This window comes from Micromys minutus (genome assembly GCF_963924665.1).
Source record: "Micromys minutus genome assembly, chromosome: 5".
Lineage (NCBI taxonomy): Eukaryota > Metazoa > Chordata > Mammalia > Rodentia > Muridae > Micromys > Micromys minutus.
In genome coordinates this window covers 49,381,630-49,408,663 of record NC_137974.1, presented here as the reverse complement: position 1 = coordinate 49,408,663, position 27,034 = coordinate 49,381,630, and the positions used below count along the sequence as shown (strand labels likewise).

Here is a 27,034-nt window from a genome sequence, read left to right as displayed (position 1 = left end):
TCTGGGTCAGAGCTGGGCATGCCCTGGAGTCCACAGCAGTTTTCTTTTTGCTCTGTGCTAATGATAAAACACAGAACAACATTTAAATGTTAACTGAATATTTAGAGCTAGGTCACACACCCAATTCAGGGGCTTTAATCCTGACCACAACTATAGCACCTCACTGGGGGCTGAGCTCTGCTCCTAGATTCCACTTAGGGGCTTTACCCCATCACTCCTCCAGCCCTACACTGAAGGATTCTACTCAGGGGCTTCACCCTCTCATGCCCCAAGACTCTCACTACAAGATGAACTACAATACATGCTATTTTTTTTTTTTTTTTTTTTTTTTTGGGTGGGCCAGAACTGGGCAGAATGTTTTTCTTTGGTGAAGCTCTCTAACTGGGGAGATCTGTTGTAGACTGTCCAGCGGTTGCACTGCTGTGTGGGCTGCAGCCAAGAGCATTGACTGGGCCTGCAGTGGGTGACAGGTTATGCTTGGACCAAGCCCCCCCCACACCTATTTGTTTGTTTTGTTTTACATCCCAACCACAGTTACCCCCTCCCTCCTCTCCTCCCAATCTCCTCTGTCCTCCATCCCTGTCTTTTTCTCCTCTGTTTTTCTTCAGAAAAGGGTAGCTCTCCAAAGAATGTCAACCAGCCATGGCAGATCAAGTTGTAGTAAGACTAGGTACCTTCTCTCCTATTGAGGCTAGATGAGGCAACCCAGTAGGAGGAAAGGGTCCCAAAGGCAGGCAAGCAAGGAGTCAGACAACCCCTGCTCCCTGAATCCCACACGACCCAGCTACACAATTGTAGCATACGTGCAGAGGGCCTAGGTCAGTCCCATGTGTGCTTCCTTGTTGGTGGTTCAGTCTCTGTGAGTCCCTATGGACTCAGGTTAGTTGATTCTGTAGTCTGATGGTGTTTTTCACCCCTCTGGCTCCTCCAGTCCTTCCTGTGGTCTCTGCATTTGTTTCTATTAGTTACTGGGTGAAGCCTCTCTGATGATGGTTGGGCTAGGTGCCAAAATATCATTAGGAATCATTTTACTGACTTTTCCCCCCATTTATGTTTGGTTCTTTTCTTGGTCTCTGGGCTACCCAGCCTCTGGTTTCTAACCTCCAGGCAGTGTCGGTGGTGGGCTCCCTCTCATGGCATGGGCCTTAAGCTGGACCGGTCATTGGCCACTCCTACTTCTTCTGTGTCACTTTTTCATGTATGATGTTTTGTTCAAAAAGTTGTCTCCTGTGCCAGTGAGATCAGGCTATTTCCCACTTTCTCTTCTATCAGGTTTAGTGTGTCTGGTTTTATGTTGAGGTCTTTGGCTATTGCTTTGTAGTACAGCTTGAGGTCAGGGTTAGTGATAACTCCAAAAGTTCTTTTATTGTATAAGATTGTTTTAAAAATTATGTTTGTTTGTGTGTTGCCATTTTTCTGTATGAAGTTGAGTATTGTCCTTTTAAGCTCTATAAAGAATTTTGTTAAAATTTTGATGGGAATTGTGTTGAATCTGTAGATTGCTTTTGGTATGATGGCCATTTTACTATGTTAATTCTATGATCCATGGGAAATCTTTCTATCTTCTGATATCTTCTCTGATTTCAACTATGAAGTTGTCATACAGGGCTTTCCACTTGCTTGATTTTAGTTACACCAAGGTATCTTATAATTATTTGTGGCTATTGTAAAGGGTGTTATCTCCCTGATTTCCTTTTCAGCCCATTTATCATTTGTATAAGGAAGGCTACTGATTTCTTTGAGTTAATTTTGTATGCAGCCATTTTGCTGAAGGTGTTTATCAGCTGTAGGAGTTCCCCTGGCAGTATTTTTGGGGTCACTTATGTGTACTTTCCTGTCATCTGTGGATAGTGAGGACTTCACCCGAACCTTCTGGAAAAACTTGTGTGTGGCATGTGAATAATCCCTGTGTTGGGGATGGAAACCAAGGGATCTGTCTTAATTAGGGTTTTACTGCAGTAAACAGACACCATGACCAAGGCAACTCTTATAAAGGACAACATTTGATAGGGGCTGGCTTACAGGGTTAGAGGATCAGTCTATTATCATCAAGGTGGGAACATGGCAGCATCCAGACAGGCATGGTGCAGGAGGAGCTGAGAGTTCTGCATCTTCATCTGAAGGCTAACACAAGACTGGCTCTCACGTGGTTAGGAGGAGGGTCTCAAAGCCCACAGTGACACACTTCTTCTGAAAAGGCCACACCTCCTAATAGTGCCACTCCCTGGGCCAAGCATATACAAACCAACATATTCTCCTTTAGTTGTCTAATTGTTCTGACTAGGACTCTTCAAGTGCTATACTTGAATAGATATGAAGAGAGTGGGCAGCCTTGTCTGTCCCTGAGTTTAGTGGAATTGCTTCAAGTTTTTTTCTTCACAGGCCAAGCAGTTCTAAGGGGCAGCAGTGGTTTATTTTTCTTCTGTTTTATTATTTTTTCTTTTGTGCTTTTCATTCAAATTCCTCCTTTCTAAGTATTCATCTTCTGTATTTCTACCTGTGTTTCTTCTTCCTTCTCTTCAACCACATATCTATTGATCTGTCTACCCATTTATTTAGCCACCACCATGTATTCATTACCAGTCCTATTTCCTGCCACCCATTCACCCTCCCACCTGTCTGTCCTTCCATTCCCTCTGTCTTCTGTCAGTCCTTTGGTTCCCCTAGTTTAGAGCATGGCAGCTATGGCATAGCTGTCTCCTGACAGCCTTCATAGGCGAGCAGCCAGTCCAGAGGTGTAAGACACCTGTCTACCTGGCTTTAAAGTGAGTCAGCTGGCTGCAGTGGTGCATTTCTGTGGTCTCTGCGGGATCGTGTTGATGGCCAGCCTCGATTATATAGTGAGCCTGAAAACTATGGTCCTCCCTTGGTATGAGTGCTGGGCTCACATCCGCTTGCTTTATTTGTTGTGGCCATGGTGCCTGCAGGGACCTGAAGTCCTCCCCAGGTACTTACTAAGTGCAAGTGGCTTATCCTCCCTCCTTGTCGGCTTTGGACCAACATTTGTTTCCTACTGAGGTGGCTGAAAAGCTATGATCAGACTCATCTCTCCTGGAGCCTTCACAGCCCTCCTGTTGTGGCCACCCTTCACCCAGCTAAGGTTCTGGGCTCATATGCCCCCTTCTCCAACCCCTTCCCCCATTGGAGTGAACAGTGAGTCTGATTGCATTGATTGCAGTTCTGATTGTGGATCTCACACAGGATGGTGTCACCTGGTCTTTCTCTAGGCCCCACCTTTGAGTTTTTCTAAGAGAGACTTAAAGTCATTGCAAGGTCAGATTACAGGGTCTTTTCACTGTTTGTGGTTAATTTAACTTCCTGAGTGCTGGGGTCCCAGGTGTCCCACTCCTCCCCCACATGAGATTTTCTGTGGCATGAGCTTCTTTCCCTTGATGTTAGTCTGTCCTTCCTTCCTTCCTTCCTTCCGAGTTTGTGGCATACTGCAGCTGCCTCAGGTCTTCTTCATAAGCTGCTCCTCTGTGCCCTCCCTCTCTGTACCCTGCATATGCTGCCACTCATCCCTTCTGGTGTCTAAGCTGCTTCCACTGAATTCACTTCTCTTTAATGTTGTATTCTATAAGTATTTTTTTTATCACATTTACATTTTATATTCTGTGTATATGTGTGTCTCTGTGGGTGTGTGCTAGGGAATGCAGGTGCCCCAGGAGTCCAGAAGAGGGCATTGGGTTACCTGGAACTAGAGTTGAAGGTACTTGTGAGGGGTACTGGGAACGGAACAATTTAATTACATTAATTCATTTATTTTGTATATATGGTAGAGGAGGGCTACACCATGGTATCTATATGGAAGCTAGAGGACAACTTTTCTTCCCTGTACCATGTGGGTTCCAGGGATCAAATGTAAGCCATCAGGGTTAGTGCAGGCCTTTTTTACCTTCTGAATCATCTTGCCAGTCGAGAATTGAGTTTTCTTTGTTGCCCTCTGGGACTTTGCAGAGGGAGTCTCCAGAGAACCCTGTCTGCCCCTAACTGTTCCTTTTGGGGAGCCTTAGACACACAGGACTTCTTTCCTGACATGAATAGGCTGAGCTCTTGCCCATCCCTGATGAGGTGATGTCCTCCCTGAGTGGCTAGTGACCTGGAAATCAGAGACACTATCCTGTTGTCTTTACCTGGATATCCAGTGTCTGGGTGAGACCTAGAAGGGTTTGTTGAGAGATGGTGAGGTTGGAGTATGTGGGCAGGTGTGAGTACATATATACAAAATAAATGAATTATCGAGAAATGAATGAGAAAGCTTTGTGGATGCCGTGACTCATGTGTAAATTCTGATGTAGGTCCCTAGGAATGGCTGGTGCAGGTGTCCAAAGCATTGTTAGAGCAGGGAGGGCAGGATAGCCCTGGAGGAAGCAGTAGAAGGGGGTTTTGGGCCCATCTTTCTCATGACTGGAGAGCCACAGGCTAGTCTGTTTTTTGCAGTTGTCTGCCTGGGTCCCATGCAAAGATGTCTCACTGGTCTTGTCTTCAAGGGCCCCTAGTGCCTGCAGGCTACTTGCTTACTAAGCTTGGCTCCAGTCACACAAGGTGTACCTGAGAGTGTCATTGTTATCTACCCCCATCTTCCTCAGCAGTCTTTCTCTCTCCCTCCATCTCCATTTCCTTTTGCTATCATGACCGCATGGCTGTTCCTCAGCAGTCTCATTTGGGTAGGGTATTGGAAGGAGATTGTGGGTAGACAGTGAGTGGGGCAGGGTTGTTCCAGGGCCAGGTCTTCAGGCAGTTGTGTCTGAGTAACTTGGGGAGGAGCTCCTTTTGCCCCCTGCCTGGCACTTCTGCTGTCAAGGTGCTTGTCACTGCTCAAAGTGCTACATGTTGTAGGGCTTTGCCTGTGGTAGCCTGCCCCTCCCTTCTGCTGACCACACAGAGGCCCTGCCCTGCCCTGCCCTCTTCCTGACCCCACTCTGCCCTGTCATTTTTCAGAAACCCTGATCTGCGCTCCATTGTTCCTGCATCCCAGTCTCCTGAGCAGCCTGAGGGCCTGGAGGGCTGTGGTAGGCAGGAAGCTGATGGAGTATTTTCACTCTCTTTGCAGTGTGCAAGGAGCCTCCCTACAAAGTGGAGGAGTCAGGCTACGCAGGCTTCATCATGCTCATCGAAGTGTACTTCAAAAACAAGGTAAGAGGCTGAGGAATGGGAAGCACCTGTGACCCTGGCAGGAGCCAGACTGAGTGAGGGAGGGAGTAGAGGTGGGGCTAGGGGCACACACCTGTCAGCCAAGCTCAGACCCTAACAGAATGAAAAGCAGAAATAAAAAGTGGAGGTTGAGCCAGCTGCAGTTTGCATATAGTTGAGAGGAGCAGGCAGTCTAGGTCACTGCACCTGACTAGGGCAGAGAAGTGAAGAGAGACACAGAGATCTCCAGTCTGGTTTAGGCTGAATTCAGAGACACTGCTGCTGTCTACAGACATCTGGACAGGGATGCCAGTTAGTTCATCTCTGTAGGAGCTCTCTGTACGGGAGCAGACTGTAGCTGTCAGCACCTAGTGTGAGAAAGCTATGGTGGATATTGTATACCCTGTCAACACTTGTAGTTGCTGTGTGTGTTGTGTTCCTCCTCAAGGCTTTTCCATCCCTCTGAACCTGAGGCTATAGTCTCCTTGACATGGGTGTCTGTGTCTGTAGTGCACATTCAGTCAGAAAATAAGGTCTTAACTCTCCCATAGTTCAGTGTCTGGAAAACGAGTAAGCGGGACATGTCCCCTGGGGTGGGTTCTGCTGGTGAGGCCACACAGACCTCCAGACACTAAATATTCTAGGCTGGCAAGTGGGGAGGCTTGGTTGGCTGTGTCCTAAGTATCCCCTTCCCAGGGGAACAGCTGTCAGTGTCCCTGAGTCAACAAAGCATGCAAAAGTAGTGTGCCCACAGAAAGGAACTTGTCTGTTAAGGGATAGCTGGGACAGCATGTGGTGTGAGCATGTTTTCACTAGCTGCTTCTACTGTGCATGCTGGGACTGTTTCACAGCAGCCAGCACTGCACAGGGACAGGGTTCTTCAGAGCTTTTACTTCTGTGTGCTAGGAACCTAAGTTTGACCAGTTGTTCTTTGCAGTTCTTACAACTTTATAATTTTACTCTGTCCATGTATTTATATATGTATATGATACATGCACATGCACACACAAATGCACACACACAGAACCCAAAAGACAGTTTGTGGGGAATTGGGTTTTCTCCTTTTATCAGGGGGCTTTGGGTTTAGAACTCAGGTTATCAGGTTTAGATGTAAGCACTTTGATCTAGTGATCCCTCTTGCCCACCTTCTATCAGTTGTTTTGAGGTTTATGATGCCTCTATACGATGGCACAGTGAGGTTCTCTTTTTTCTGAGTTGTGTGTCAGTAAGTGTTCATGGAGGCCAGAGAACATCTTCAGAGACTGAGTGACTCCCCACCCTACCTTGTGAGAAAGTGGTCTCACTGACTTGCCTGCAGTGAGCTCTAGGCATCTGCCTGTCTATACCTCAGCTCTGGGGTTACAGATCACACTCAGGTGTGAACTCAGCTTCATGCTTGTAAGCAAAAACCATCACCAGTGAAGCTGTTTGCCCAGCCTCTGTTGCACACAGTCCAGGAGCATCATGTTTCTCTCTGTATTAGAAAAGGCTTCTGTTGCAAGGGGTACCTTGTTCCCACAAGGCCCCAAGTTTGTCTCAGCCTTTTTCGTATCAGCTCTGAAAAGATTTGAGAGTGACCTCTGGGGACAGGCTCAGGTACTGCCCTGTGGGAGTGATTGGAAATGCATCCTGAGTTCCAGCCCTGCCACCGTGGCGGCAGAGCCTGGTCATGAGTGCTTCTCCAGCCTTTGGTGATCAAGGAGTTGTCTGTCCTGCTGTGCTCCAGGAAGGGACAAGGAAACTACTGCTAACCTGTTTATGGGGCGGTCTTGAGCAGTGGGGCTACTGGGGCATCTGACCCACCTCTGGGCCAACAGGCTCAGTGTCCTGGAAGCTTAAGGACTGTTGCTAGTCCCCTGTGTTCAGAGGCCTGTGTCCCTGACGCTTGTGGGCCTCTTTCTGCCTGGCCAAGCATGTGGGCTGGCTGAGTTCTGGTTCCTCAGGCACCCTAACCCTAGCCACCCATAGTCCTTTATAGTTTGTACCAGAACCTGTTGTGCTAATGGTGAGGAGGCTGTGTGGTAAACGTATGCCAGTGGAAAGCACAGTGCTCTGAGAATAGGCAGGGTCTTGGTTACTACCCAGGTTTGTACCTGGCTCTGTAGTGATAAGTCCCTCTCTGCTCCCCTAATCCCATAGGTTGACTTACTGCAGGTCTAGCCAGAGTTGGCTGCTCTGTCTCAGCCTAAGGATGGCTGCCAGAGGATAGAGTGATCTGGCTTTCTGATTGCAAGGCTGTAGTCAGGTATAATGTCCCTGTGTCCTTACATGTTGTTGGTGTCCCCGAGGGTGGACAGCATGGAGTTCCTGGACCGGGGAGCATAGTGGCCTACTTGGAGGCTGTTTCCCTTGTTCCTGTCTCACTCCATCTGAAGCACACCCACGATGAAGTTGTCATTTCTGCCCTGGCATCTTGAGCAGACCTTGTGCCAGGCATTGTTTAAGGGGAGAGTCACACTCCTGGTGTTTCTTAGTTGCTTTGGCCATGGTGGGATGAACCAGGGCCAGTAGGCTATGCCATAGTACATTCCTGAGCTTCACAAGCAGAGCAGTGCCTTCACCTGGCTGCTCACTTGTGTCAGCAGGACGGGGTGAGTGTGTTGCACTACATGCTTGGCCTCTGCTTTTCATCCTTGCAAAAGAGGTGGGGGAAGGCTCTTTGGTTTCCCGCAGCCTTTGGGTGTGATGAAGCATGGCTGCTCATTTGCCACCATGCTTTCTGGACCAGAAGCCTAAGGTTGCTGTGCACAGGTCATATAGTCTGCTTCATCCAACAGCCACACTGGGAGTGTTCATCTGGCCCTGAGGGCAGGTGCCAAGGCAACTCTGCCCAAGGTCTTGAGACTGCCCTATGTCCTGTCCTAGGGAAGAGGGACTACACACTGGGACGTCAGGAAGGTGCAAGCCAGGTGGTGGTTGAGGTTCTGTGTTCCTGCATACTCTCAGGGATCCCAAGGGCTTTGTGTGAGCTGCAGGCCCGATGTTGTCATGGACCCCTTGTTGCTTTGGGATGTTGACCATGCACAGTGCCATGTCCCCACATTTCCTTCTGAGGCAGTTCTTGACTCTTACCTAACTCATCACAGGGTCTCTCATGTAGTGAGATTCTTTTGCTGAGGGTATGAGTGCTTTCTGAGTCATACTGGACATCTGTACAATAGCTTCCTTGTTTGTGCATATACAAATGAAGACTAGCCCAGGGAATTGTGTCTCTAAGGGTGCTGGGAGTCAGTCCCCTGGAGGGAGGAGCCCAAGCTGTGGTCACACCAGTGGGGCCTGTGCTGAGCAAGATCTTGTCTCCTCATTACCCAGGCTACAGATACAGGAGGGGTCACAGCTGCTATGAAGTCTGCAGGGCAGTGTATTGACAGCAGTGCGCTCTGCCCACATTACCTTATCAGTCTCTCCTGGGGAAGTTTGCTGAGGATTGGGCACTTGGAAGGAGTGTCAGAGCCTCAGAGCAGGACCTAGTACAAGATTGAGAGCTTGCACCTAACTGTAATTAATACCATTCCCCACCATCTCTAGTCTCAGAGTGGAGCCAGGCCACTCACAGCTGTGCTTAGGCCTCCGGTGTCCCCGTAGTTTTAGTCAGGGTTTCTGTTGCTGCAGTGAAACAGAATGATCAAAAAGCAAGTTGGGGAGGAAACAGTTTATTCAGCTCACATGCAGAGACCGTGGAAGGGTGCTGCTTACTGGCTTGCTTAGCCTGCTTCTTATAGAACCCAGGACCACCAGCCCAGAAAGAGTACCACCCACATTGGGCTGGGCCCTAGCCAATCAACTACTAATTTAAAAAATGCCTTATAGGCATGTGTAAAGCTTGATATTATGAAGGCATTTCCTTTTCTCAGATGACTCTAGCTGTTGACATAAATCTAGCCAACACACCCATTATTACCAACCTCAGAATAGAGCCACACCTGCTCTGCACTGTATAATGTGGGTACTTGGATCTTGCTCTGGGTAATATCCAGATAAGATACTGGAGGCATACTGGTCTCCCTGTCACCATACCCCTGGTGTGTGCACCTGTGTGGGACTGCTTATGCCTTGTATAGAAGTGATTACTCTCCGACAAGAGATAACGCCAGAACAGGGAGAGACAAAGAGACACAGGATGCCCAGTGTCTGGAGGCAGCAGGAGTCAGGCCAGGCAGGGTTACAGGGGTGCCCCTGTCTCAGCAACAGCAGAAAGAGCATAGGCTCTAGATGACATACCATGCTCAGATCTCAGGAACTGCTGCTGTCAGAGTGGACAGGTAACCTCTCAGGGTCTTAGGTTCAGTCTGGGAAGTGGTCAGAGGCTTCTGCAAAGGTCATCAGAGGGGCAGTGGGCAAGGGCATTCCAAACACATCTGTTCACAAGTGTCTGTGGGCGGTCATAGAATCTCCTTCCTTTCCAGCCACCTGGACCCAGCTAGAGGAGGTTCAGTGCCTCTGCAGGCTATAGCTGGAAGAAAAGCTAATTATGATGTGGCCTGGCTTCTTGAAAAGCACGGTGGATTTGTAATCAGGCAGTGAAGGGCTTGCCTAGATCCCAGGGCCTGTTTTCTTATAAGCTGAGCTTCTCTTGCAGCTGGGTGCTTACCTTGAGTCTATGAAGGCTTGTGTATTAAGGAATTAGTATTTAAAAAGAAGGCATTTCCTTCTTTTCAAACACATGACATTTGTATATGCGTTTGTGTATTTGTGTGAACACATGGATGCTTGTATAGAAGTGTTTCCACATATGCATATGTTAACATGTCAACAAAATGACACCTGCCTGGGTCACTTTTGCACACATGCTGTAGGTTGCAATTGCGTTATTCAGGGCTAGCTCTGGCTTAGAGGCTGAATGGTCACTCCCAAGGGAGGTCAGAACTACTTTTTTCTGTTTTTTCATACCGAGCTTTTTGTCCCTGGTCATTGAGTGCCCTTGCATGTGCTTCTTTAAAGACCTCTGATTTAATGTTCTCTGCTGATTGTGGACATCAAAATGGTAGCTTGATCCTCCAGCCCTGCCCAGCCTGAACTAGGCATGCGCCTAATAGTATTTACCAGGATGTATACAGCCACCTTGGCTGTTTGCTTTTGCTGTCCTTTCTGAGCACCAGCAAGCCACACTGGGGGCCCATTCCTGCCTTTCTTCTTCACACACTCTCAGAGGCTCCTTTAAATAGTCTATTGTCAGAAAATAGATGAACCACCTGCCAATATTTGACAGGAGAGGCTCAGGCAGCAGACTGCAGGCTGTCTGCAGAAGTTACAGAGGTGAGACCCACAGGTGGGATCAGCTCTGCAACTTCACTGTTCATCCCCAGTTTCACTTTGCTGTTAGAAACACCATGACCATGGCAGCCAGCACATTTGTGCATGCCATTGTTTTGGTAGATACTAGTAGAAGAATTAGGAGGGGTCTAGGAGGGGTGGGGGCCTGGGAGTAGGGGGAGTACTGGGAGGAGTAAGGGACCTGAAAGGAAAGGGGTGCCTGGGAGGAGTGGGGGCCTTGGAAGAGGGGGTACTAGGAGGAGTTGGGGACATAGAAGAATAAGGGGCCCGGGAGGAGTTAGGTTTAGCTTCACTTTCTGAACAGCTCCTCATGTCCTGTGGTGGCTGCACCATTTTGCTTTCACTGTGATGAGACTTCTATATTTGTGTGACCTCAGCCACACCTACTCTATGTTTGAACTATGGCCAGCTCAATGGACAGATGGGTTTTCTAGGTTCTTGCCTTTTCTTATTTGGTCATGATGGCCAGCATCTTGTGATGGCTCACTGGTCACTGATAACATCTTCAGAGTTGATACTGCTGTGCTGCATGTTAGAAGCTCTTTGTGTACCTTGGGTATTAAACTCTGGCCAAGTGTGACCGGTAGGTGCCTTACTTCCATCTGCAGTTGTTTTCCTATTTATGTCCTTTAATGTACAAAGATCTCACATTTTTATGAAATTTGGTAATCTGGTTTTCCTATTTTTTGCACTTGACTGTGTTATCAGTTGCAACCTGCGGTCATAGAGACCAACCCTTAGGTTTACACTAGTTTTGTAGTTGTGGGCTAGTTTGGTGCTGGAGACAGAGCCTGGGCTACACACATGCTGGGATACGTTCTGCTGTAGAGCCCGATCCTCCAGCATCAGTGTGGTTTTTACTTTTGTGTGGCTTTTGAGACATACTATGGAGACCAGGTTCCAGGCTGGCCTTCCATTCATTGAGATCTGTTAGTGCTGGCATCAGTTGCTTGTGCCATTGTGCCCTGCTTCGTTTTTATAAATGTATGTTTTATTATACTTGTTTATTTTTGTGTCTATATGTATTTTGAGGCCAGTGGGTCCTAGGGATTGGCAGTGAACATGTTTCTTTACCTGTTAACCATCTTGCTGGACCATTTTATTTATTTTAATACAGCCCAGAATGTCCCACAGTGGACAGATCTCATTTCAATTAACTTAATCAAGGTAGTTCTCACAGAGTCCTGTCTCCCAGGTAATTCCAGATCTCATCATGGTGACACTTAGTTGAGCTATCACAGTTTCACATCTTCATCTTCAGTGGATTTATTAGTAATATAGGTTTAGTTTTGTGTGTGTGCATGTGTTAGTGTGTGTGTAGTGTGTGCATGTGCATGTATGTGGTGTATATGTGTAGGTGGTTTTTCATGTGTCCCTCACATTATCTGCAGTCAGCTTGGCTTCTTGTCTCATTGCTCTGGTGAGTACTTCCAGCATTTGGTAAAGTAGGTGTTTTAGTCAGGGTTTCTATTCCTGCACAAAACATCATGACTAAGAAGCAAGTTGGGGAGGAAAGGGTTTATTCAGCTTACACTTCCACATTGCTGTTTATCACCAAAGGAAATCAGGACTGGAACTCAAGCAGGTCAGGAAGCCGGAGCTGATGCAGAGGCCATGGAGGGATGCTACTTACTGGCTTGCTCCCCCTGGCTTGCTCAGCCTGCTTTCTTATGGAACCCAGGTCTACCAGCCCAGGGATGGCACCACCCACAATGGGCTGGGCCCTCCCCACTTGATCACTAGTTGAGAAAATGCCCTATAGCTGGATCTCATGGAGGCATTTCCTCAACTGAGGCTCCTTTCTCTGTGATAACTTCAGTTTGTGTCAAGTTGACACAAGTAGGCATCCTCACCTCCCTGTTTTTAGAGGAAGTTTCCATTGGCTATGGGTCTTTTGTAAATGGCCGTTACTGGGTTAAGGAGGCCTACTTCTAAAAGTAAAAAAAACAAAACCAAAATTTTTACTGCCACAGCTTAGCTTAGGGCTATACACACGATCTGCACAGTGTGCACAGCATACTTAAGTGTAGCCTGCAGAGCACGGCTAATCAAGGCCAATCAAGATTGCAAGGGCATGAGCAACTTCTTTGTTGATGTGAGCTTGGGACCAGAGTTTCCATGGACCTGTGGCTCCTGACCATTAGGAGATGACAGGACTTTAAAATGCTCTGTCCTGAGAGAGGCAGGGACTAAGCACAGAGCTTTTGTATGTCACACATGCCCCTAGTTTCCTGTCTGTGTACCACACATTCTCTTTTATGATGAAGCGTTATTTTTTCTGCCACTGTCAAGTAGAACCATGTGGTTGCTCCCTTCCTGTTACCAGAGCTCCACTCCAGGTGCTTTGTGTGTTCTGCCTCGCACCCCTTGTCTAACTCTGCTGTGTGGTGTGCACCATCTTCACAGCTGTCAGATCCACCCTCCTAGTGTTTCACAAGGCTGTTAGTGTCTGTGTTCATGGGCATTGTCAGTAACTGGCCTACTGTGGTGTCCCTGGTTTCTGTATGGGTTGATGTCACCCACACAGACTATTTAGAGAGTGGCTGCCCCCTTTCTCACCCTGCTGAGCTCCTTAGGACAGGTTATTGTTTCTGCATGTTCCGGAGGGTATGCCAGGGGAAGCTTTGTGTCCAGGAGTCATATCTGTCTGTGGCAGATCTAGAATCTGCTATCCTCCTGCCTCAGTCTGCACAGTGCTGAGGTTCAGGTATTACCACTGGCCTATTGTTTCCAGAGAGTTCCTGACAGTTGCTTGAGTCTCTTGCTTGTGGTGGGTTTGTTCAGAATCTCTATTTTTTGTAGGAAGTTACTTTGTTGAAAAGATAAACTTTACGTGTTTGAATGTTTGCCTGCATATCTATCTGTGTACCACACATTTGCCTGGTACCAAAGGTGACCAGAAGAGGGCGTCAGCTTCCCTGGGACTGGAGGTTGATGGTTGTGAACTGCCATATGGGTGCTGAAAAGCAAACCTAGCTCCTGAGGAGTAGCTGCTGCTCCTACCTGCTAAGCCACACCTCTCTTGTGGATTCTGCTTGTGAGTAGAAAGACACTTGCTTTCGCTCGATGATTTGTCTGTTGGTGTTCCCTATCCCATGTCCTTTTAGCATTTTCTTAACATTTGTGTGCTGTGTCTGTCCTATCATGTATGATGAGTACATGTGTGTATTAGCATGTGTCCATGTGCGTGTCTGTGGAGGCCAGAGGTCAATATCAAGTGTCTTCCTCTTTCTTGGCCCACATTTTTTTTTTTTTAAATTGGAAAATATCTTTATTTGTTCTAAGACATTGGTCCTAGTCCCCTTAGAACTTCTGAAACTGCTTCTTGGTGCCGGCAGCCTTGGTGACCTTGAGCACATTGAATCGAACAGTCTTGCTCAGGGGCCTGCACTCTCCAACAGTGACAATGTCGCCGATCTGGACATCCCTGAAACGGGGGACAGGAGCACAGACATGTTCTTGTGACGCTTCTCAAAGCAGTTGTATTTCTGGCTGTCATGGAGATAGTCCCGGCGGATGACAATGGTCCTCTGCATCTTCATCTTCGTCAGGACACCAGACAGGATGCACCCTCTGATGGAGACATTACCGTGAAGGGACATTTCTTGTCTATGTAGGTGCCCTCGATGGCCTCCTTGGGCGTCTTGAAGCCAAGACCGATGTTTTTGTAGTACCGAGGAAGTTTTTCCTTGCCGGTTTCTCCTAGCAAGACACGCTTCTTGTTTTGAAAAATTGTAGGCTGCTTTTGGTAAGCACGCTCTGTCTGAATGTCCGCCATCTTCCCAGCAGCCTGAGAAAAGGAGAGGCAGGCACACTCTCAGCTTCCTTATTCCTTGGCCCACATTTTAAGAAATTATTTTACTGTATCTTTTAAAATGTAGGATTTGGCTTATTTAAATTTTTATATGTATGAGTGTTTTGCCTGCATGTGTGTCCATGTGCATGCCTGGTGCTTGCAGAGGCCAGAAGAGGGCATCAGATCCCTGGAACTAGAGTTACAAATGTTGTGAGGTACCATGTGAGTGCTGGGAATTGAACATGAGTACTCTAGAAGAGCAGTCAGTGAGCCACCTCTCTTGCCTCCCTGTACCTTAATTTTTGACACAAGGTCCCTTACCAAACCTGGAGCTCATGGGTGGCTGGACAGGGTGAAGGGACCAAGCCTTCACCCCCCCCACCCCCACTTCTCCAAGGCTGGAGTTATAGGCATGTGCCACCGTACCTAGCTCACACAGGGACTTGATATTTGCACTTGGGTCTTTGTGCTTGTAGGATGGACACTTTACCCTCTTCCATGCTTGCATTTTCCAGTTGTCTGTGGCTTGGTTTATTTGTGTGTTATGCTGTGTATTTTACTTCACATGCAAGTGTATGTGTGTGTTGCAATATGTGTACAGAACTTGTAGAGATCAGAAGTTTGGTGCTGGGTCACCTGAGTGCTTGTAACTGTGATGCTGCCACCTGGCTGGTTTGCCTAGTCTGCCACAGACTGATTACAGTAGCTGCTGTCATCAGACAGGCAGTTTGCACTGAATTATTCCATGTTATCTTTTGCTGTGTACTTTTAAGCCTGAGTCAAGGTCTCAAAGCCCAGGTTAGCCTTCTTGGCATCCTTCTGCCTCTGGGATGACCAGTGCTGCATCCTAGCACAGTTCCCTTGTGTCTTTTTGTCTGAATCTCTGCTTGCTGAGGAGTGTGTCGCATGGTTTCAGCCTTCTGTGAGGTTCCCTTGCCTCTCCCTCTGCAGAAAGCTGCTGTTCTCTCTTCCTTAGGTCTCACTGCATCTCCCTGTGCTGTTGCTGAACCCTGCTCTGTCACTGTGTATGCTCCTCTTTGGGACTGAACTCGGGATAGCCTCTCATGGCCACATTGATCTTTCTAGTAGGTTCTGAGACAGTCATCCTTGGTGAGTCTCCTTGGTGCACCTGGAAGGCTAACCAGTCTGGCTATGAGGATGAGTAGCATCAATCCCATCTGTCCTCAGGTCTCTTTAGTCCAGCAAGCACACTGTCCATAGACCTGCAGTGGCCCACCACAGTCCCACCCATGGAGTCACATACACATCACACTTGTACAGATACAGGCCCACATGTTAGGTCCATAACTCTGATCCCTGAGTCTCCCAAACATAGTTAGTTGAAATCATCCTGGCAACCTCTCATCTGTTCTAGTCCCCAGCTATGGCTCTGCCGTGTGTTGGTCTAGGCCTTGCTTGGTGGAAGATTCCAATGTAAACTGGGCTCCAGTTTATCAGGCAAGGAGTGTCTGAGCTGCTCGTGGCTCCCAGTCCTTACATAGGTGCACTCTATCTCCACTTTACTGTAGGTTTCCCAGGGTGCAATTTCTCCACCTGAGCTACACACACTACAACAACCTGTGGCTGTCCTCACTGCCCTGCCGTCAGAGTGGCCCTTGGTGACCATCAGTCCTTCTGTCTCCTGGCTGTCAGCTTTATTTTAGGTCAGGGCTTTGTGCACCCTGGCTGCCCTCAAGTTCTGTGTGGCCATGGATGACTGAATTGTTCTCATCCGTGCACCCTGTGCTTGGGTTAAGTGATTTATTCTTCTCTCTCTCTCTTTTTTTTTTTGAAAGATTTTTTAAAAAATTTCATGTGTATGAGTGTTTGCCTGTGTGTATATCTAGGTATCATGTGTCTGGTGCTGCAGAAGCCAGAAGAAGGTGTTTGATTCCCTGGAGGTGGAATTATCAGGCAGACTTTCAGAGTCACCATGTGGGTGCTGGGAACCAAATCTAAGTCTTTTGCAAAAGCAAGTGCTCTTACCTAAGCCATCTCCAGCCCAAATAGTGGGTCCTTAAACTGTCCAAGATGCTCATGCCTTCACCTAGGGCTTTCTGTCCATGTGCAGTGTTTGCTGCTGGCTGGAGCTTCTACTTCTTACTGTCACCCAGGGTGTCTTCTATCCTTTTTTCCTTCAGGGTGGATGACACTTGTCACTACAGCCAGAGTGGGCACTAATGCATATTGCTGGGGGTCCTGAGATGGCAAGCTTTTGACTACATCTCCAGGAAAGCCCTATTGGTGTGGGCAGTGAGGCATAGCCATGGGTGGCCTGGCTCTCTAACCAGAGTGTCCCTGATGCTGCTGAAGGCTGGTCTGTTTCGCAAAGCCTGGGGGTGCCAAGTAAAGAGATGACAGCAGAGCATATTTAGGAGTGGTTTGCAGTGTAGAAAAGTTTACACTCTGCAGAGTAGAGGGCTGCTTGCCAGCTGCCCGCTCGCCTGTGGCGCCTTTTCTTTGCTCTTGGAGTGTTTGGATGTGAGCCTTGCCAGCTCTTCGGCTCTCTGTGTGACCTGCAAACAGTCCACTGCGCGTCTGTGGGAGATAAGGCTTTCAGACAGTCGTCAGGGCGCCTGCAGATTTGTGCCCTAGTGTCTACCTGCTGCTTTCTGGTGCCTCAGGCAGGGTTGGCCACATGTGTCTCACTTCTTACTGCTGAGGGTAGAGCCCAGGGCCTCTTACAAGAATGCCAGGTACATGCCTGTCATTGAGCCCCGACCCAGTTCAGATGTGAGTGTTCATGTGTGAATTTTGTCGTCTGTTGGTCTGTCTTGTACTAGTCTTTTTGCTCAGGATTTAAATCAGCAATCAAGGCAGGCCTTGGCTTTTGGGCTGGGTTTCAGAGCCTCTTTTCAATCTTTCCCCTCCCACATTTATTTGCTATGAGCTTTTGAGTGATATTGCCTATTATGTAAGGCATAATGTGAGGGCAGCATCTCTTGTGAACTTAGACTTGGATCTGGAACTGCACTGGGGGCCTTGTGGGGACTGCTGTTATCTCACACTTGGGTGGGGAATGGGCCCAGGGATATCCTGCCCTGAAGCCCTTCCTCCTGAGTTGTGTGGACTCCTGGCTCCCTTGGCACCAGGACTGGTCTGGCCAGTTGGGTGGCATTGCAGTTGACTCAGCCTGGAGAGACGCTGGCTCACTGCCTTCTGGTGGGTATGGGTGGCTGTCTTGTACAGGGGGCATGTAATGAAGCTGCTTGAAGTTAGGACAACTTGGAGACTAACTGAAGTGACTGAGGACTTTAGCTTTGGGAGAGGGGGGGCAACGTACTGCTAGCCCTAGTCTTAGTATGCAGGCATATCTCCACCTCTCAGAATCTGTGTCCCTAAGGAGGCCTGTCTCCTCCTGTTGTTTCTCACCTGTCCTGAGTCAGCATGGGTGACTAAAGCCACAGTGCATTGTCTCAGGATGCTCTTCCTGTCACTTCATAGAGAACAGAGCTCAGCTGGTAAAGAGCTTGCCATACCAGCATGAGGACTTCCCAGCACCCTCTGGAAAAACTTGTGTGTGGCATGTGAATAATCCCTGTGTTGGGGATGGAGACCAATGGATCTGCCTTAATTAGGGTTTTACTGCAGTGAACAGACACCATGACCAAGGCAACTCTTATAAAGGACAACATTTGATTGGGGCTGGCTTACAGGTTCAGAGTGTCAGTCTATTAACATCAAGGTGGGAACATGGCAGCATCCAGGCAGGCATGGTGCAGGAGGAGCTGAGAGTTCTGCATCTGCATCTGAAGGCTAACACAAGACTGGCTCTCACGTGGTTAGGAGGAGGGTCTCAAAGCCCACAGTGACACACTTCTTCTGAAAAGGCCACACCTCCTAATAGTGCCACTCCCTGGGCCAAGCATATTCCGATCACAACAGGATCCTTGAGACCTGGTGACTTAGCTAGCCGAAAATTGGCTAAGCCAATAATTGGATTCAATGAGACCCTGCCTCACAAAATAGGTTGCAGAGTGACTGAGGAAGACACTGAATTATGCATGTGTGTGAACATACACACATGCCCAAGAGCTTGGCCCTTTTTCCCTAGGGTCCTTGCTTACCCTGTTGGGCCAGCTCTGCACAGCCCTTCCAGTCACTGCCATGGTGGAGCAGTCGTCTTCTTGCTAACTAGACTGACTGGTTAGTCCTTTCTCTCTTCCAGTCAGGATCTCTGAGCTCCACTCACTACCCTCTTCATTCTTTTTCAGCTGTAGTTCCCCCTCCCTTCCTTTGTTGGCCAGTCCCACCCCTCTGGGATGCTAGTTTATCTTTGGAACAGTTTCTCTCTCAGGTGTGGCATTGGATCCTGAGGCTTGATGGTCACAAGGGCACAAGTCTGAGCTTACATCTCTGCTGTGGGTCAGATGGCCAGGTCCAGATCCTGTGTCACACAGTAGCAACTCCTCCCTTCTTGACCTGCTCTTATTTCCCTGGCTGTGTCCTTTTTGTAGGGAATGCAAGGTGAGTGCCAGGTCATCTCCACTCTAGCCAAGACAGGGTTCTCCTCTGTGAACAGTGATGTCTGGGATCCAGTTCAGGGCAACCTGAAGAGGGCTCCAGTGGGAGATGATGGCTTCTTGTAGAGATGACCTTGGGGATAGGGTGGGCAGAGTTTTCTGCTGACTCGGTTTCCAGCCTGCCTGTGGCACCTCTGCTAGCCTCTTTTGTGGGCGGAACAAGAAGGGTGGAGCATATCCCCCACTCATCTAGACCATCTTTCTCTCTGTTTCCTAGACTATGCAGAAGCCCATGTCTATTAAGCTTGGGATCGCTGCCCCCAATGTTAGTCTCATTCCCTACTGTCCTTCACTCACAACTCTTGAAGGACCTGTCCAGTGGTAGGTATGCCATCAGATGGACAGGACACCCAGGGGCCACTGTGTTCTTTGAGGATGGCTTATTGCTGGCTGAGCCCCTGCTCAGAGTCACCTTAAATCCTGAGAGCTTATACAGCTACCACTGTGTAAACTGTCCTACATACCCCAGGGAGGCAAGGGAGACCCTTGTCTGTTCCTTCCCACATCCACTGAAGTAGTCCTTGGCAGGCTCAGGGCACAGCTGCTGGAAACAGGGTTACACTGGACCTAGGGCGTGCCCTCCTGTTGCCCACAGAGGCTTCCTGTCCTGCATCCTGACTTTTTGAGTGGTGGAGGAGGTGGTAGAGGAGGAAGAAGAGGTGGTGGTGGTGGTGGTGGTGAAGATGATGGTGGAGGAAGGGGAGGAAGAAGAGGAAGTGGTGGTTGTGGAGGTGGTAGTGGTAGTTGGTGATGGTTTGCTTGGGTTTTGGTGGGATTACTTTGTTGTTGTTTACTCGGGAGTTGAAGCTGTTTTAATCTCACTGATTCGCTAATGTGAAGCTCACTGTGTTTCAGTGGGCTTAAAAATGAAGCTGCTGTCAGTTACTGGACTGGGTCCATCTCCACTGTGATGGGGATTTGGGAGTGGTGAGGCAAAGGCTCTCTTATTCCACAGGAAGTGCTGATCCTTTATCAAGGATGTTGAAGTAGCTGCATTCTGTTGCTAAATATATCCAAATAAGAAGTCAGAAGGAGAGTAGCTCCCAAGCCTGGCCATCACTTGAGAAAGCCCAATGCTTAGGGCTCTGCCTGACTAGACACTTCCAACCATGAGACTAGAGTCTCTGGGATTCAGCTTGGAGGTAGTGGCACCCTGGATGCTCAGCCGGTGGCAGCTATTGTCTTGACATGTTCCCAGCAGCCATGAACGACTGTAGCAGTTACAGCTCCCACATGGGCCTAGGGTGTTTTGAGTGTCAGGTCCTTCAGCTTGTGACACAGCCTTCCTTGGCCTTGTGTCCTAGTTCTTGGACCTTCAATCTCAGCTGTTCCTGGAGTTTTTAAGAATGAAAATGTCTTTATTCTCTTGTCCCTGCCTTCTTAAGCTTGCCACACCCTCTCCTGCCATGTGGTCCTCAGACTTGCATGGCAGAAAGCCCAACTCTCAGCCAGCTGCTCACCTGAGTCCCTTTCTGATTGCAGGGTGAGGTGGGGCTCCGTTGTACTTTTTATCATGTGTCTGTCTAGTTGTAGCAGCACCATTGAGGAGGTTTTGCCTCCATGGAACTGTGCTGGTACCCATGCTACAAGTCAGTTGTCTGCCCCATATCTGTAAGTTACAAGCCCTGGGGATGGGGACAGGCATGGCAGTGCTGTTCCCATCCCAGCACTCAGAAGTCAGAGGCAGGAGCATTGTGGCAGCACAGCATCACTTGGCAGTGGGCTGTCAAATCACCCAGAGAATGGTTCCTCATGTCTTCCAAACCACTGTACACAAAACCACTGTCTGGCCTTTGGTTTCTGTGATGGCTCCCAAGTGCCTCCTGTGTTAAAACCATGTGATTTGACCCCACTCCTCCTGTTCTGCTCTGGGTTGAGACCCAATGAATATATATCTGGGAGGATTCCAAGGAAAGAGCAGCAGGGAGTGCCTTGCTGGGGGAGGCTTAGGAAAGAGCCACCTCTCTCATGCTTTGCAGTTTGATGGGGCTCTCAGAGGTGAGAGTCTATGTCCTCTTGGGAGCATAGGGCTCAATTGTTAATGACTGTCAAGTCCTTTGAATGGCAGATGAGATGAGCATCTGGGATTTAAAGAAGGGAAGGGAGGCTGGGCGGTGGGCATGAGAGAGACCCTGTCCTGTGCAGTGTACTGTGTTTCCCACTCATTGCTGAGGGACTTACCTGATGCCCTGTGTTCTAGGAGGAGCCGAGGAAGGTCTGCTTTACCTACGACCTATTCCTCAACCTGGAGGGCAATCCTCCTGTCAACCACCTGCGCTGTGAGAAGCTCACCTTCAACAACCCCACCACTGAGTTTCGCTGCAAGCTGCTTATGGCTGGCGGGGTGAGTGTGCCTGCCTCACCTCTGATGTTCGTTGGCTGGTAGCATGGCCAGGCCTGGATAGACATTAACTGGTGGGGTGGGGAGCAGCCTGAAAATGACTCAAGGTGTGGAGGGTCATTGACAAGGGCAGACAGCTACAGCTGGACTAGCTGCTGAAGGGCAAGATGGCAAAGCCACCTGCAACCTAAGGTCACAGAGCATACATGCCAAGTGCTAGCATAGGCTTATGATGTGTGGGTATGGGTGTGGGGGGCTGAGGGTATGGTTCCTGTGAGTATGGGGGCACTGTGGGAGTAATTCTGTGGGTGCACCATGGTTCATGTGTGCATGCAGATGCACAAGCATGGTAGTGGTCTGGTGTGGGAGTGATTATGCATCGAGTGTGTTGTTTCGTTATGTGGTATTCTATGCATTGCTACTTGTGGTCTGTAGATATGTATGTAGCATGTGTGGTTGTGGTGTGAAAAGTATGTGTCTTATGTTCTACCTGGTACTTAGAGTATGTTTAATGTAGAGTGTCTGTGTGTTTTTGAAGGCTGTATGTGGCACCTATTTAGGAGAATGTGGTGTTCTGAGTGAGTGTGTGTGTGTGTGTGTGTGTGTGTGTGTGTGTGTGTGTACTGTGTGTGTGTACTGTGTGTAGTATTTAGAGGCATGAGGTAGAGATGTGTGTGGTGTTGTTTCAGTTGGTGTACACATGTCTGTGAGGTAGGGCTTGTGTGTGGTGGTTGGTCTGTTGTGAGTGTGTAAAAGGTGTGGGGGTGGTCTGTGATGTGTGTATGTGTTGTGTGAGAGGAGTGTGGTGCTCTGTGGTGACATGAGTGTGTGACCTGCCCTCTTTCCTAGGTCCATGTCAGCCAGGGTGTGTTTCTAGGATCAGGCACCCCCTTTCTCTTTTTTCTTTATAGCCAGGTCTCTCAGGAACTGCCTTCCTCAGAATGGAAATGGTTATTCTGAGGCAAGGGTTTGAGAATCCTGTATGTGAGACTCTGTGACTGCCTGGGTGGGGACAGGGACAGGGGCAGGGGCAGCCTCAGGTGTACCCACACACATAATGCTGGTCTGCCCTTGAGTCCTGGAGTGGCTGAGGGTGTGTGGGTGTGTGCAGAAGCTGCACCAGGTGCCTCGTATCCACAGTGTGTGTGGGCAGTCCCAGGGCCCCAGGTCAGCTTCTTGGAAGCGTCAGTGTCTCAAACCTCTCAGGTGCCAGGGGAGGTGTTACCCAAGCTCTGAAGACAGTCTCAGGGCATCATCTGGACACAGCCTAGGAGGGCCAGGGAGGGAAGGCTGTGTCCAGCTGGCCTTGAAGAGAGACTGCAGTGAGGTCCCAGAGTGGCCCAAAGGAGCCAGCCAGATACTCTCCAGTTTCAAGTGGTTTTGGCTATGGGATGATGGCTCACAGGTGACTCCTGGGATCAGGTAACTGTGACCCTGTGTTGTTGACCTGGGTTGTGAATCTCTATGTGGGTAATGCTTATTGTTCAGGAACTGTAGTTACTGGGGAACTAGATGTGGTATCATGCTAGGGCCTTGTGGCCCTGTAGTGGCTATAGGTCTGACCCTAGGCATGCCCAGACTGGGATCCCACTGTTCTACCAAGTCAGCCAGCCTGTGCCCAGCTCTGTTTTATCTGCTGATGGCCTTAGGCTATTTGCACCAGGGAGCCTGGTCAATGTGGCAGCTGGTCTGTGCCATCCCTGCCTGGCCTTGGGCATCTCGGCAGGGAACTCAACTGCTTAACCTGGAGGCTAGGCAGTCTGGCAAATGGAAAAGAAGTCAGGCCATTCGTTGATCATCAAAGTCCAACTTTCCTAGAGTTGGTGTCCTGCACTGGGCTCCTACCCTGCCCTAGAAAGCCCCTTATTCATGGCACCATTATCTTGGGGCTGGAACCTCACAGCTGCTTCTAGGATCTGGTTCACAAAGCCTAGCTGGGGACACGCAGCCTCCTTAGTAACCTCGCCTCTGTTGTGGTTGGGCAGGCTCTTATGAGCAAGTCACAGCAGGGCAGGTCACATTACTACCCTGTTTTGGTGCATTGTCATGTAACCTTGGGATCAGCATCCCCAGATGAAGGGCATGGCTGGCTAGGTGCATAGCCCAAATGCTCCTCTTCTGCCAGCCAAAACCCTTTCTTTGAAGCCCCCTCCTCCCCTTGTCTGCTGCACTCTGCAGTGTTGCATCCTCAGTGGCTGAACTCCATCTTTGTGTGAACTTGCTGTTTAGAGGCCATTCCCAAACTGCTTTGGGCGTCTAGGAAGCAACTGATGCAGGGCAGCACTTCCTGTGCCTCAGGCTGGTCCTCTTCCTAGCCTGTGACCCTGAGCTGGCCAGGGTTCCCAGCAGCCCCAGCACTGACTGGTTCCTTTGGCTCTTCTCTTACCCTTCTTGCCCTTGGCCCTGTTCTTGGCTTCTGCCTTCCTGCTTGGGCTCTGTGTGGCCAGCTCCAGCTGCCTGTACCTGAAGTAAGGAAGACTTGTCCCAGCCTTATCTGTGCTGATCCCTCAGAAGCCGCTCTGCTACCACCACCACTGGCAGAACTCTCCTGCTGTGCCTCCCTCCAGCCTCCTTTTCAGCGCTCAGTGCAGTCCATGGCCCCAGCTACATCCCTTGCTTTGCTTCAGGCTCTGAATCTTCTTGGCCAGGGCTGCAGTCTGCTGGCCAGGGTCCCTCCTGTAAGCCTTAGGGCCATTTTGGTCCCTAGCTGCTCTCCATCACAAGGACAAACTTGTGACTCTTCTGGGCAGCTGACCTCAAGCTTCCTTCTCCCTCCCCAGGAGGCCAGCTCCACGGCCGCCAGACCATTGCCTGGCGCCTGTGGATAACCTCTGTCTCTTCTTTGTCACTAGGTGATGGTAATGCCCGAAGGAGCGGACACGGTGTCCAGGCCCAGCCCTGACTACCCCATGTTACCCACAATTCCACTCTCTGCCTTCTCTGACCCCAAGAAGAACAAATCATCCCACGGCTCCAAGGTTAGTGAGGTGGAAGGCCAGCGTTGTGGAGCGTGGGCCTGGCCATTGGCAATCGCAAGCCATCGCCACCACCATATGCAGATCCCAGCCCTGCACACCTGCTGCCTACATTCAGAGCCTCTGCTCCTGCTCCTTGTTGCTTCGCTAGCTAGCGTGGCCAGGAACAGTGCTTGGAATCTGGCTGCTTGTTTTGTGCCCAGCTCTTCTTCAGTCGCAGGTCTCATGGGCCCTCTTTCCTGCCCAGCAGTGATTTGTCCCCAGCTTCTGTGCGGGGCATCTCCATCATTGGTCCCTTGGCTACTTTCTTGGCTCCCGGTTCCTGGCCACACCTGCCCTTGCAGCTTCCAGGTCTGGTGGTCAGTAATGCTGGCATGGAGCCAACTTGGAGGAGGCTGGGGATAGCATGCATGAGACTGAGCTGACTCTCCAGGACACACATTGTCCCCTTTGCTCAGCACTCTGGACAGTTCATACTGGGCCTCCTGGAGGAGCCACCCCAGCCACTGGCTGGCCAGTGCTGTCAGCACCACTGCAACATCTGAACCTAGAACCCTGGGTCTGTCCCTCGAGACACCCAGGTACTTGGCCTTCTTGGGACCCTCTGAGGGTAACAGATGCCCTTGTGTGTCTGTCCTTCATTTTCACATTCTTCTTGCTTCACTTGCCTAATGACAGCTGGGCATCCCCATGAGACTTGAGCACCCTTGGGCCATCTTATCCATGGGCACCACAGGAAGAGAAGCAAGCACCAGGGCAGGCTCCTTCCACCTCTTTCCACAAGGCTAACAGGCCTGAGACATCCTCAAGCTGGTCAGCATCTTGGAGTCCTAACCAGGCCCTGATGTCACCCTTCACTGACCTTTGGAGGTTAGAGGAGAGGCAATCTTTGCTAGCAACCTGGGCTTCTCACCCAGCCATTGTTTGGAGACCACAGAAGCAATGAAGGATAAGGTTGCTATATCTCACGGGTGCCTCTCTGGTGGCAAGCCTTCTCTAGCATCACTGTGGGATTCTGCATGGGGTTCCACAGATATCTAAGCAACACAGTTTCTTCTCTTTGGATGACTCTCCAAGAAGCCCCAGCCTTAGAGTGTGGTCCAGACCTGAGTGTCAGGCCCTGTGCTACTCTGGCTGAGCAGTCTCCAGTAGCTGCACAAGTCCATGGTGAGCAGGTGAACCTCTCAGGGACTGTTCTCAGGCCCACTCAGACCTGTTCCCTTAGAGGCATGGGCTGTGTCACCCTGATGGGTAGCAGGCCATGAGCCTTGGCAGTCTCTCTGAAGTACACCTCTTCACTATTTAGGAGTGAGGGCATCCTCACTGACTGTGCCTTCCTAGATATAAATGATTTTCCAGTGTTTGAGACTGAGTCTCACTATGGAATACTAGTTGACCTGGAACTCTGTAGTTGTCTAGGTATGACCCCAGGAGAATGATTCCTGTCACGCACTCACAGCTGTGGGCACATTCCCATCAGCCACTCCTGCCCTGCACTCCTGCAAGCTTTTCCTCTGCAAGAGAGGGTGAGGACTACATGATTCCCATTTCTTGCCTCCCTTGTGGCTTACTGGAGGACAGTCTCCCCCTCTACCCAGTCTCTATGAGGCACTCATTGCCAGCCCTCATGCCAGCTGCAGTGTCCCTTGTCAGGGTTAGAGGAACATGGCCAGTGGCATAGGCCATAGTCCTCAGGCAGCTTCATCTGTCTGTAGACACCTGGGTGGTCCAAGTTTGTTGTAGAGTCTCTTTGGCCAGGTACTTGTCCCACCGGCTTGGTGTTCTTGGTGGTAACATGTCCTTCCTGGGTTAGGGTCTGCATGGAGGAGCTGTGGCCTGGCTAGCTCTGAGCTCTTTGCCTGGCCGCTGGCTGTGCCTTCTGAAGAGAAGGCTGGAACTGGTAGAAGTGTGAGTTGAGCACTCCAAAATGGGATGCGAGTACTGAGGACATGGACCAGGGCCTCAAGGATGGAGGATGGTTAGCACCTTCAGTCAGGTGCAGCCTCAGGTCTCCCAGATATGGGCAGCTGTGGACATTGGTGACCCTGCAAGTTTCTGGGCACAGCTCTGCTGTGTCTGTTGGTCACACACCCTTTCACTCTGCAGATTCTCTCTACATATTTCAAACAGGCAGATCAGCCTTTGCCCAGGTCGGGGTGTCAGAGCCAGGCGGCCCCAGCGTGCCGCTGACATATATTCCTCACCTTCCCTGCCCTTGGCCTTGCAGGACGCCAACAAGGAGAGTGGCAAGGCTTCCAAACCACACAAGGTGGCCAGGGAGCACCGTGAGCGGCCACGCAAGGACTCAGAGAGCAGGAGTTGCTCCAAGGAGCCAGAGCGTGAGCCCAAGAGTGCCAAGGATGCTGTACGAAAGCTGCCCAAGGAGGAGAAGGCCCCAGTGCCCAAGGCTGCCTTCAAGGAGCCCAAGATGGCACTAAAGGAAACCAAGCTGGAGAGCCTGTCTCCCAAGGGGGTGCCCCAGCCTCCTACCCTGCCTAAGGCCTCCAGCAAGAGGCCAGCTGCCACAGACTCACCCAAGCCCAGCGCCAAAAAGCCTAAGAAGAGTGGGTCAAAGGGGGCACGGCGTGCACCAGGCACCTCACCCCGTGCCTCCTCCTTCCCTGACAAGAAGGTAGCCAGGGACAAGAGCAGCAAAGGTGACAAGGGGAAAGCAGAGAGTGAACCACGGGAGGCCAAGCGGACTCTGCAGGCTGAGGACTCAAACTCTGAGGATGAGGCCTCCTTCCGGTCAGAGGTGAGCAGGCGGTGTGGGTATCCCTTTGGGTCGGCTCTCCCCTGCCCATGCAGTGGTAGCTGGGGTTCCCATGTAGTATGGGCCTTATAGCACTGTGGTTCACAGCTCTAGCCTCATGCTACCCGGGGGATGGACAGTTTTGGTGGCTCTTCAAGATTAACCCGATCGTTCTCCCCTCTGTGCTCTATCTTTCTTGTGGGCCTTGGCCCTAGTACCCATCAGGAAGGCATGGAATGG

The 27,034-nt window shown here is 50.0% G+C and overlaps 1 protein-coding gene and 1 pseudogene across 3 annotated transcripts in view; one reads left to right on the top strand and one right to left on the bottom strand.

Moving 5' to 3' along the window:
* Positions 1 to 27,034, top strand: part of MLLT1 (MLLT1 super elongation complex subunit) — a 43,870-nt gene that overhangs the window by 9,547 nt on the left and 7,289 nt on the right. The window contains exons 3-6 of one of the 2 annotated variants that reach the window (XM_080917298.1): positions 5,054 to 5,136; positions 20,927 to 21,070; positions 23,920 to 24,045; positions 26,270 to 26,797. In XM_080917298.1, coding sequence (XP_080773424.1) covers positions 5,054 to 5,136; positions 20,927 to 21,070; positions 23,920 to 24,045; positions 26,270 to 26,797 — 881 coding nt within the window. The remainder of the gene's footprint in view (positions 1 to 5,053; positions 5,137 to 20,926; positions 21,071 to 23,919; positions 24,046 to 26,269; positions 26,798 to 27,034) is intronic. The other variant, XM_080917299.1, reaches the window with a different exon arrangement.
* Positions 13,711 to 14,185, bottom strand: LOC308421061 (small ribosomal subunit protein uS17-like; annotated as a pseudogene). The gene has a single exon. The product of its transcript is annotated as a small ribosomal subunit protein uS17-like (transcript).